Source organism: Labeo rohita, chromosome 13, assembly GCF_022985175.1.
Source record: "Labeo rohita strain BAU-BD-2019 chromosome 13, IGBB_LRoh.1.0, whole genome shotgun sequence".
Classification (NCBI taxonomy): domain Eukaryota; kingdom Metazoa; phylum Chordata; class Actinopteri; order Cypriniformes; family Cyprinidae; genus Labeo; species Labeo rohita.
Window position 1 is genome coordinate 3,127,251 of NC_066881.1, and position 12,611 is coordinate 3,139,861.

The 12,611-nt window shown below is 42.0% G+C and overlaps 1 protein-coding gene across 1 annotated transcript in view; it reads left to right on the forward strand.

The window, feature by feature from the left end:
• The window catches only part of LOC127175575 (exportin-5), a 111,423-nt gene that overhangs the window by 70,600 nt on the left and 28,212 nt on the right, over positions 1-12,611 (forward strand). Inside the window, exons 27-28 of the mRNA XM_051126726.1 lie at positions 10,975-11,078; positions 11,167-11,226. Of these exons, the coding sequence (XP_050982683.1) occupies positions 10,975-11,078; positions 11,167-11,226 (164 nt within the window). The remainder of the gene's footprint in view (positions 1-10,974; positions 11,079-11,166; positions 11,227-12,611) is intronic.

Below are 12,611 nucleotides of genomic sequence, written 5' to 3' on the forward strand. Positions count from 1 at the left end.
TGAAGTCATTATTGCTGTGCTGTTGGGAGAAGTCAACGCCTGTTGGTGCTTTATTTTTCGTTAATTTAGCCACTGTGTTGAATCAATATCTAGGGTTAAGTTTGATTTCTTCTAAGAGAGACGAAAAGTAATCACATCTAGCAGTTTGTAATGCTTTTCTATAGGATAGGGCAGAGGTACGACCAAGTCATTGTTTTGCAAGTCACAAGTAAGTCTTGAGTCTTTGCATTCAAAGCCAAAGTCAAGACGGGCAAGTCCAAGTCGAGTTGCAAGTCCTCTGCTTTAAGCGTCAAGTCGTAAACAAGTCATTAGTGCTGTTTGTCTCTGTATTAATTACTACAATAATTTAAAATCAATAATAGTCTATAGTAAGTATAATTATAAAGATATAATAATTAGTGGTGTTTCATTGACGGATTAATCTTTGTTTGTGAAGAAATATATGCCTAAGTGAATGAATAATGTATTTTAAGTCCCCTGTTTCATTTGTTAATGATTCAGTGATTTTAATGAATCCACTGATTCAGTTATTTAATAACTTGCTAATACGTAGTACAGACGCTCTTTTATCGCCACCTACTGACATAACATTAAGTCTACAGAAAAAGACATAGCTTTATTGACATGATTGATGGGTATCATTTGTAAAATATTTATGGTTCTTTAAGTCCTAAACTGATACATTGATACAGAAAGTTAATTATTGAGCAAAGAGATACATGAAGCGGATAAGTAAATATGTAAGAATAGTTATAATCAGTGGTGTAGTGGAGGTATATACAGCGTATACACTTCTTTATCAGTCGGTTTTGCATATGCCTATACCCACTTAAAACCCCTCTTATGTGCATCATTCAGTAGTGTCCTGCATTAGCCAAAACCATGACAGTCCACCACATCCAGTCATGTGTGAATAAATGCAAATATTCACTAAAAACATCCAGTAAAGACGATGATGCGGCCAGGACCGTGGCACTGGCTTGCTTTGAAATATGTTTGATGATTGCGTTCATAATGATCACAGTTGATGGCTTGGTTTAGGAGCTATATGTGCGCTACCATGTAGCAACCTGTCGAATATACAACAAGTGAATTCATCCATTTCTTCAAGACATAAAAGTGAGTGGCTGGTCAACAGGAAGAATAGAGTGAACTTTATATGTAGGCTACATACAAGCTTTCACAGGGAAATAAAATCTAATTACACTTGAAAGGTTTAGCCTATTATTAGGCTACTGCTGTTTCAATATACATCAGTGTTTATTCTTCATCTTCTTATTATTAGTGGTTTATAGCGATTATGTGCATTTTAAATGTCTAAAAGATTAAATCTCCTAAACATTATGTTAAAGAGCTAGAAAAGAGAGAGTCCATGGTTTCTGTTACATCATCAAGTTTTTCTGGGCTATTGGATATGCTGAGGAATTCAGGTAATTACTGCTAAGACAAATCTTACTGCTAAGATAACTTTCAAAGCAGTCTTTTATGGTAGAAGTGATGTTTCTACCATACTTGTAACAAGGAGTTGAATTTACAGTTTTAGCTATATGGAGTATACATGACTAGATAATGATCCGAGATGTCATCGCTTTGCTGCAGAATTTTAACGCCATTAACATCAATTGCATGTGACAGTATTAAATCTAGAGTATGATTTCGACAATGAGTAGGTCCTGACACATGTTGTCTAACCCCAATAGAGTTCAGAATGTCTATAAATGCTGATCCCAGTGCATCTTTTTCATTATCACATCTAGCACATCTAGGTTATGATCAGTGATCATATCATTTACAAAAAGTGCTTTTGTAGAAAGGGACCTGATATTCAATAAGTCAAACTTTATCATTTGTTTCTCTATATTATATACATTTTTATTTGTTGAACATCAGTTAAATTGTTAGTCTTAAATTGGTTTGGAAGTTTTTTTGTATTTTCTAGCTCAGGGAACAGACACAGTCTCTATGTGCTGAGAATGAACTGATTTCTGTGACATGAGGTGGCTAGCAGACGGTCGGTTAAGCCAGTCTGTCTGCTTCCTGACCTGGACCCCAGTTAGTCAAGTGCAAACTCTAAGACTATGTGCCATAGAATAGAGTAGAAATGCGAATGGCAAGCTAACCAGCTAACGGAATGCCAACATACTGCACGCGCACTGCACTCAAGGTTTTAGATTAAAAGCGAACAGTCAAATTAGTCAAATTAGTTTGATGGATAATATCAGAAATTTGGTGGGAATTAAGCTATATTTTATCACTTTAAACAACAGAGAGTGATAGTAAGATAGAGATTCCAACAGAAAAAGGAAGCTACAAGGAGTCCTTAGCCATCTTCAAGAATCGGCTAAAAACACATCTCTTCCATTTGTATTTGATCATCTAACTCTAGCACTCTTTATTCTAATTCTAATAATTGAAATCAGAAAAAGTTGGGACAGTATGAAAAACGCAAATAAAAAAAGAAAGTAGTGATTTCTAAATTTACTTTGACTTGTATTTCATTGCAGACAATACAACAGCACATTATTTAATGTGTTCCTCATGATTTTTTTATTTTTTTTCTCAAAATAAACACATATGCCAATTTTGGTTCTTGCAACACATTTCAAAAAAAGTTGGAACAGTAAAGCATTTACCACTTTGTAATTTTGCCATTCCTTTTCACAACACTTAAAAGACGTTTAGGGACTAAAGACACCAAGTGATGAAGTGTTTCAGGTGTAATTTTGTCCCATTCTTCCTGCAAACAAGTCTTAAGGTGGGCAACAGTACAGGGCCTTCGTTGTCACATTTTGCACTTCAAAATGCGCCACACATTCTCTATTGGAGACAGGTCGGGGCTGCAGGCAGGCCAGTCAAGTACCTGTATCCTCTTCCTCTGCAGCCAGGACTTTATAATGTGTGCAGAATGTGGTTTTGCATTGTCTTGTTGAAATATGCATGGGCGTCCCTGGAAAAGATGTCTTCTTGAGGGCAGCATATTGTGCTCCAAGATCTCTATGTACTTTTCAGCATTAATGGTGCCATCACAGAAGTGCAAGTTACCTTTGCCAAGGGCACTGACACAACCCCATACCCTGACAGACCCTGGCTTTTGGACTTGTTGCTGGTAACAGTCTGGATGATCCTGTTCTTCTTTACACTGTGTGCAGAATTATTAGGCATGTTGATATTCTGGTCATATTTTTTTTCCAAACACATTTTACCAATTCCAAACCACATCAGTCTTAGTAACTACTGTTAATTTTGTATTTAATCATTTATATGTGATGTATAATTGTCCGTGAAGGCTGGAAGTGAAAAACTCCTTATATTCAGGTGTGCAGGATTATTAGGCATGTTTTCGTTTACAGCTAAAATGAGCCAAAAAAGATATTTAACCCAGACTGAAAAGTCCAAATTATTAAATGCCCATGAGAAGAATGCAATACTAATGCATTACAAGAATTTGCAAAGTTAAGGCTTGACCATTGGACAGAGAAATGCTTGTTGAGTCTGCATGGTCAGAAAAAACAGGTGGAGAAGAAAAGATGCATGTTAACTGCAAAAGAATTAGGAATTAAGGTGAAGAATTAGGTGTGACACCATCAGGAACCGTTTAGTCTCCAGCGCCACCATTTTCCAGAACTGCAACCTACCTGGAGTCTTCAGAAGTGCAATGTGTCAGGTTCTCAGAGACTTTGCTTGGTAAAAAATCCTAAAAAATGCCCCTTACTTAATAAGAATAACAAGCTGACGTGTTGTGAAATACATGAAGACAGTTTTTTTATATGCTTTAGAGACAGATAAGTTGAGAGTGACTCTTGAAGGACAAGCATCACATCCTCTTGTGCCTCTGATTCAAGAATTTATCTTCCAAAATCTGGCAGTAAGTTTTGGGAGTTCATGTTTAGTCTCTTATCCTGAAAAGTCTGACTTGCAGAGATGGACTAAAATGAACTCCCAAAACTGGTCAAGGTCAAGCCTGGTCAAGCCTTAACTTTGCAAATTCTTGTAATGCATTAGTATTGCATTCTTCTCATGGGCATTTAATAATTTGGACTTTTCAGTCTGGGTTAAATCTCTTTTTTGGCTCATTTTAGCTGTAAACGAAAACATGCCTAATAATTCTGCACACCTGAATATAAGGAGTTTTTCACTTCCAGCCTTCACGGACAATTATATATCACATATAAATGATTAAACACAAAATTAACAGTAGTTATTAAGACTGATGTGGTTTGGAATTGGTAAAATGTGTTTGGAAAAAAAATATGACCAGAATATCAACATGCCTAATAATTCTGCACACAGTGTAGTACAATAAATAGGGATGCGAGACATGAGGAACAGGTGACAACACTCAGACAAATGAGGACTCAATAAGGGCTAAACAAGAGGACATGGTAATTTGTAACAAGGGGGCAGGACAAGAGGAGCACATGGCAGACAACAAAAAAGAGAGAGCCATATGCTCAAACTCAACACAAACAGGAAAACACTGAACAATGACAGAACAGACAAGACTGTCAGGGGAGTTCCCTGACATAAAGAGCATATTGCAGGTTAGAGATCCAGCGAGTCAATGTTTAGAAAACCGGAAGTGATGTAGGTGGTGCAGGTTCACACTGGGCTCATTTGCTGCGGTCTGAATCCGGGCGTGCTTCTTCCTGGTGCCCCCTGCAGCGTTGGCGTAGTTTCAACTTGATTCTTTCAAACCCTGGTGTGTTTGCGTTTAAATCATGTCATCACAAGCGCACACAGCACATGATAGAAAACAGAACGCATGTGTCACATTTAGACTGCTTTCTGCCGCCTGCAAACAGACTGTTTTGCTGATTGCCATTCATTTGCCACTCTGATTACACTGCAGGCTCACTCGTGCTCGAATTCTAAGGAAAATCATCAACACTATTATCTCTTACATATTTTATTTAAGTAAATACATTGTAATCATCTAAAACGCATGCGCAGGTTACTTTACTTCCTGATCAAGTGCGCACTGGAGTCTGTGTTGCATTCATATTCATGCGAACCACTCCATAGTTCAAGTGCAACCGAATTTAGACCACCTCCTTCAGGTAGTCTCGGGTTCGGTACCCCACTGCGCACTTGCATTCCCATGACAGCTTTCATACTACCCAAACGTACCAAACTCTGACATCAAACGAACCCAAGTACAGAATAGAAGTTACCTTGCTACCTTCATTATATTGTGACTGTAATTTATGTCTCTATCCAAAGATTTTCCTTGTCCACTGGTAGTCACTAATTTAAGGCATTAGTCGACTAGTCACACATTTATGATATTACTAAAAATAGTACATTTAAAAACGTAATATGAGTTAAGTCCTGAAAAAGAATTTTATGTTAATTAAATGTTCAACTTTTGAAAAATATTTCATTTCAAAGTGTAAGAAATAGAAATGATAAACAAAAAGACAAGTATACAGCAGACTGAAACACAGATATATTAGTGCATTAGTTCCTAAAAAAAAGCCTTAATATAGTCAATAACAAATTATTTAGTCCTGTTGAACTTTTTGTGTAGTGGCGGTGTCAGGACAGAAAGGACCCAAGAGCGGATGAGGCAGAGAATAATTTTATTAACCAGTAACACTGGCAAAAATGGCAAAAGCAAAATAAATAGTCCGTAGACAGAAAAAAGGCACAGTTCCGAAAACCCCGTCCGGGCAGAGTGCTGAGCCTCCGTAAGCGCCAGGAGAGAAGAAGGGCAACGAATCCGAATCTGCAGGCAGGAGAATAGTTGAGCGGAGAAGGATCGAGAGAGGTGCAGACAGAGATGTGGACGGTAGCCAGTAACAGCGTCGAAATCCAGAGCATGGGTCAGATCCACAGAGACAATCCGAGAAGAGCGAGCACTAAGGGCAGAGCACACGTTACACCAACTGGGCAGAGAAGAATCTAGGTTCACTTGACTAGACTGGAGACAAACGAAAGTTGAACTCGCAAACTCTCAGAACACACTGACACAGTACAAAGAGAACAGCCAGGAGAAATAGACAGACTAATTAAAAGGTAAGGCGAAGCAGGTGCGCCAAACAAGCAGCGCACTGATTGCAGGTGACAATCAGCTGGCGCCAGAACAAACGGGGAAGCCCCAAAAGATAACAGAGGGGGAGAGAGAGAGAGAGAGAGACCCAAACGAATAAAAGAGGATAAAAATGAGACATAACGAATAAAACAAGAAAACACAATAAAAATAGAAAAAAAAAACAGCAAAACGGACAGATCATACCCCAGTCCTGACAGTACCCCCTCCCCCAGGAGCGCCCCCTGGCGCGCCAGAGGAAGAAGGGTCGCGTTGGAGGTACTCATTGATGAGCGAGCGGTCCAGGACGTCCCGAGCCGGAACCCAGCATCTCTCCTCCGGACCATACCCCTCCCAGTCCACCAGGTACTGATGTCCCCGGCCACGACGTCTAGAGTCTAAGATTCTCCTGACCTTGTAGGCAGGAGAACCGTCAACCATAATAGGAGGGGAGGGAACAACAGGGGCAGACACAGTAGGGGAATGGGGAGAACACAAGACAGGCTTAATTTTAGACACATGAAAGACAGGGTGCACACGACGAAGGGAATTGGGCAACCGAAGACGGACCGTCACCGGGTTGACAACCTTAGTAATTTGATATGGCCCGACAAATTTGGGAGCCAACTTCCGAGACGGGACCCGGAGTGGTAAATCTTTATTGGAGATCCAAACCCGCTGACCACAGACATAATGGGGAGTCAACCTGCGGCGACGGTCCGCGGCAGTCTTAGGGGACAGCTGCCTCAGCGCCCTGGGAAGGAAACAAAGGAGGTTGATAACCCAGACAGCACATGAACGGGGACATACCTGTCGACGACACCGGTAATGAGTTTTGGGCATATTCTGCCCAAGTCAGTTGCTGACTCCAGGATGAGGGGTTTGGGACGTCAGGCAGCGAAGCATCCGTCCGCGATCCTGGTTGGCGCTCAGTCTTGCCGTTGGTCTGAGGGTGAAAACCTGACGACAGACTAGCGGAGGCACCAATCTGCCGACAGAATTCTCTCCAGAAGTGGGAAACGAACTGGGGCCCCCTGTCAGAGACCACATCCTCCGGAAGCCCGTGGATCCAGAAGACATCGTCAGTGACCACCCGGGCCGTTTCTTTAGCCGAGGGAAGTTTGGTGAGGAGAATGAAGTGAACCGCTTTGGAAAAGCGATCCACCACGGTGAGGACCACCGTATTACCACTGGATGGAGGGAGTCCGACAACGAAATCCTGGGCAATATGGGACCAGGGACGGGAAGGGACAGGAAAGACAGGTAAGACAGGGTGAAGTCAAAGCGCCCAAAGAACAAAGCCCAGCGAGCCTGCCTGGCGTTCAGCCGGCAGGCGGACTGGATGTATTCGAGATTCTTATGGTCAGTCCACACCTGGAAAGGAAGGGCCGCTCCCTCCAGCCAGTGACGCCACACCCCCAAAGCCAGTCGTACAGCCAACAACTCACGGTCACCGATGTCGTAGTTTCGTTCTGCGGGAGACAAACTGTGAAAAGAAAGCACAAGGGTGCAACTTGTTATCTAGAGGGGATACCTAGGAGAGCACGGCCCCGACGCCCACCTCTGACGCGTCGACCTCCACCACAAATTGATGGGAGGGGTCAGGGGTTACCAAAATGGAAGCTGAAGTGAATCTGTATTTAAGCTCCTCAAACGCCGCTTGGGCGGCCGCTGACCAACTGAATTTGATCTTGGTGGAGGTCAACGCCGTCAGAGGGGCCGACACCTGTCCGAAGTTCCTGATGAACCGCTGATAAAAGTTGGCGAAACCCAGGAACCGCTGTAAGGCTTTTCGGGAGTCGGGTGTCGGCCAGTCGGAGACGGCTCTTACCTTAGCAGGGTCCATGCGAATCCCCTCCACCGAGATGATGTGTCCCAAGAACGAAACGGACTTAACATGGAACTCGCACTTCTCCGCCTTGACAAACAGCTGATTCTCTAGCAGCCGTTGAAGCACCTGCCGGACATGCTGGACATGATCCTGATAAGAGGGAGAAAAAATTAAGATGTCGTCTAAGTAGACGAAAACACAATCATGTCCTTAAGCACGTCATTGACAAGTGCTTGGAAGACCGCTGGGGCGTTGGAGAGGCCAAAGGGAAGAACACGATATTCAAAGTGCCCCCGGGGGGTGTTAAAGGCGGTCTTCCATTCGTCCCCTTCCCTTATCCGAACTAGATGGTAAGCGTTGCGAAGGTCCAACTTTGTGAAAAACTCAGCTCCCTGCAAGAGATCGAAGACATCAACGGCAGGGGGTACCGGTTCTTAACAGTGATGTCATTCAACCCTCGATAGTCTATGCAGGGATGCAGAGAGCCATCCTTTTTTTTCACAAAGAAGAACCCCGCTCCAGCCGGAGAAGAGAAAGGACGAATAATACCGGCGACCAGAGAATCATTTAAATACTTCTCCATAGCCTCCCGCTCAGGCGCGGAGAGGGAGTAAAGCCGACCGCGAGGCGGAGAAGTACCAGGGAGGAGGTCAATGGCACAGTCATACGATCGATGGGGTGGGCGAGAGACAACTCAGGACCTGCTGAACACCGCCCACAAATCATGGTAGCAGGAGGGTACCCGGGAGAGATCTATCTCCTCTTCCTGTAGGGACATAGAAACAGACACTGGAGAAGGAGCAGCCACAAGACAGTGTGTATGACAATATAAACTCCAAGAATTAATTGAATTATCTGCCCAGTGATGAACGGCCCATGACGAGTGAGCCAGGGGTGACCCAAAACCATAGGGGCAGACGCGGACTTGCACACTAAAAACCTGAGCTCCTCCCGATGATTCCCCGAAGTAAGGAGACTCACCGAGTCCGTGATCTGCGAGAGCCTCATCAGAGGTTGGCCGTCGAACCCATGAGCGATAAGAGGCGATGGGAGGGGTTGGAAGAGAATTCCCCAGGCACGCGCCCACTCCTCATCAATGAAGTTACCCTCTGCTCCCGAGTCAATGACAGCTGAACCCTTAAAAGAAGCATGTTTAGTGATTATGGACACAGACAGCGTAGTATGTGACCCATGAGTGGAGGAAATGGGCGTACCACTCATATTAACCCTTTGTGGTGGACGGGACTGTTTAACTGGGCAGGACTGAGCGTGATGACCTTGAGCTGCGCAGTACAAGCAAAGACCTTCCAGCAGGCGGCGCTGTTTCTCCTTGGCAGTTAGGCGCAAGCAGTCAACCTGCATAGGTTCACATTCGTCTGAACTCGGGGCAAGAGGAGTAGACGCGACAGGCTCTGTGCGCATCCGAGCACGACGGCGCAGCTCTCTCCTGGCGTCCAATCGGAGGGCAAGGCTGATTAAATCGTCTAGACAATCCGGAACCTCGCGAGCGTACAGTTCATCTTTGAAGGCGTCGTTAAGTCCTTCTAAAAAACGTGCAACCAGTGCCTCAGCATTCCACCTAGAAGTAGCGGCCAGAGTGCGGAACTCAACTGAATAATCTGCCACAGATTGTCTGCCTTGTTGAATGGACGCCAACAGCCTAGACGCCTCCTTACCAAAAACAGATTGATCAAAAGTTTTAATCATCTCTCCTTAGAAGCTTTCAAAATCAAAACAGCACCTGGCCTGTGACTCCCATACAGCGGTACCCCATTTGTGCGCTCTGCCGGTAAGCAAAGAAATGACGTACACCACTCTTGAAGTTTCCGATGCGTAGGTTCTAGACTGAAGAGAAAAAACAACCTCGCACTGAATGAGGAATGATTTACAGCTTTTAGGCTCGCCGGCATACATGGGAGGATTATTCACTCGAGGTTCAGATGACAGCGGGGACGGGCAGACCATCGAGGGTGCTAAGGCAAAACCACTAAGAGTGAGGCGATCGAGGCGCTCCACCAAACCCGCGAACTGAGCCGACAAGTTGTCCACTGAGTGGTGGGTGGATGACAGTTCCTGTTCGTGACGGCCCAACATGGCTCCCTGAAGTTCCAATGCAGACTGCAGGGACGATTCTTCCAAAAGATAACAGAGGGGGAGAGAGAGAGAGAAACCCAAATGAATAAAAGAGGATAAAAATGAGACATAACGAATAAAATGAGAAAACACAATAAAAATAGAAAAACCCCCCAGCAAAACGGACAGATCATACCCGAGTCCTGACAGGCGGAGCCAAGATATTTTCATAGGGGTGACCAGGCAGGGGCCAGCAACCAATCTGGGGTAGCACAGAAATCATTTTTTTAACATAAAAATGAGTTTGACTATAAAGTACTGGACTGTTTTAATGCCTGCAACACAACTGAATACAATTTTGTTTGGTCTCATATCAAGTGCTCGTCATTTCTCCAGTATAGTGGATGTGCCTATAGAGAAAAATGCATGTTAAGTTAAACGGCATGCCATAAGCGCAGTACTAATTTAGCTTCCGCACTATCACTTGGATATGTGCCTGATAATAGCACACATTTATCTACGTTAATATTGATATTAGAGTGTGCAGCCATAAAAAGTGGTTAATCTAATGAAAATTTAGTCAACAAAGCCTCTTCTCATTGATGATTAGGGGCAACCCTACTCTAAATCTTAGAATAGTATTGTCAGGTCTATATTATTATTATTATTATTATGGATGCATTCATTAGTTTCTTTTTCTACCATGGAAGTCTGTGGCAGCCCATAGAACTGCTTGCTGAAAAGTTGATGTATACTACTTATTGCAAATAGTGGCAATTATCCGCACCTCAGTATTGTAGTACATTATAAAACAGTATGCAATAGTAACATATTGAGTGTAAATTATGATTTTAATTCATTATTAAATGGATGCTGCCTTATTGGGACAATAAAGCCCCCCCTACACCTACCCTAACCCTACCTGATACTTTTTCAACTTTTTGAATATTTCCTTAATTTTTATTTAAAATAAATGCATTTCTAATGTGATATGACTTGCAGGTATATTTGACTTTATTTATTGTTGTTACTCATATTTTAGTGCTCAGGAAGAGGACGAGGCCTATGAAGAGAACCATGTGACTCAGGAAGTGGTGGAGGAGCAGCTGTTGCGTTTGGTCACACGTGAAGTTATGGACCTTCTAAGTAAGTTTCCCTTATGCATGTGAAGCCTTTCAAGTTTGATTCAATTTTTTCATTCAAAAGAAAAAAAGCTTTGTAAACATGTTTCCAGGTGTGACTTGCATTACAAGAAAAAATCCAGAGGTATCTGCAAACAAAGAGGAAGTAGATGGTGAGTTAGTAATGATTCTCCCTGTGTATCAATTCATTACCTTTTGTTATTAAATTACTTTGTTGGATCAGTCTGTAGAGATTTTAGTTTAAGCTCTTATCAGTTATGAGAATAGAAAGGAAAAAGTTTTAAATATTTACTTTGAGGACATGGTTACAAAATTGTATCTAACAGCCTTAAACATTTTTGGCATTTATTATTTAAAAATACGTTGTGAAGTGCAAATTCTTTTGAAAATTAATAATTGTAATAGTTTGTATATTGTTCTTTTACATACAAATTGTATCAAAAGAAGACAAAAACTTAATCTAATCAACAGTTGGTGTGACCACCCTTTGTTTTTAATACAGCATCAGTTCTCTTTGGTGCACTTACATTTTTTTTTTAAGGAACTTAACAGGCATGTTTGTCCGAAAATCTTCAAGACCTAACTACAGTTCCTGTGTTTGTTATTTCTGTCTCTTCATGTAATCGCACACTGACTCGATGTTATGATCAAGTCTCTGTAGGGGCTGTAACATCTCTCCCAGTTCTCCTTGTTCTTTTTGCTGAAGATCTTTATTAGACCAGTGTTTCTCAACCGGGGTACACGTAATTGCAGGGGGTCTGTAGAATCCTTACAAAAATGTTTAAATCATTTGTTTTTATAATCATAAACTGATACATTATTTTATTGTATACTGACACTAAAATAATTATCAAAACCAGTCAATTTTAGGTTAAAGTTCTAGTTACTGTAGGTATATTTGCAGACTTTTTAAAGCTGCAGTACGTAACTTTTTTTTGGTTAAAAATGATCCAAAATCAATTTTTGAGCAAGTAAATAATCCGCCAGTGTTAAAAACTATCTCCTTACTTTAGCCCGATTATAACAGTAAGCTTATAATAATGTCTTCTAATGTGAGTGGTACTGGTAGGAATTCGCGGGAAATTCGAGCATGCCGCTGTGTCATCATGTCACGTCTGTAAACATAAAGAAGGTGTCCCAGCTAGTAGACCATATCGCATATGATAATGCTGCAGGTTGGGGATCGTTTATAGCCTTTTTTTCACTGCAGCTGGAATAATTAAATTTATCATTTTGATGGCAGATTGTAATCTAGAAAGGATTATGTGTTAATGAAACGCATGACTAAAATTAGATATTCCAGTTTTAAATGTGCATCTGATTACAGATAACCTACATGGGATTACACAAGATTTGTATTTTAAAGAGAACCAGATCTAAGGAAGAATAATTTGCATGGTTTGATGCGATATGAGCTAACCGATCGTTAAATAATTACCATTGGTGGCGTGCTTTATTGTAATGCTTTTATTTCCTCAGTTGGTCAGAACAAAAGTGTCAGACCTGTTACTTGTCCTTACTTACTTGAGTCGCAAAT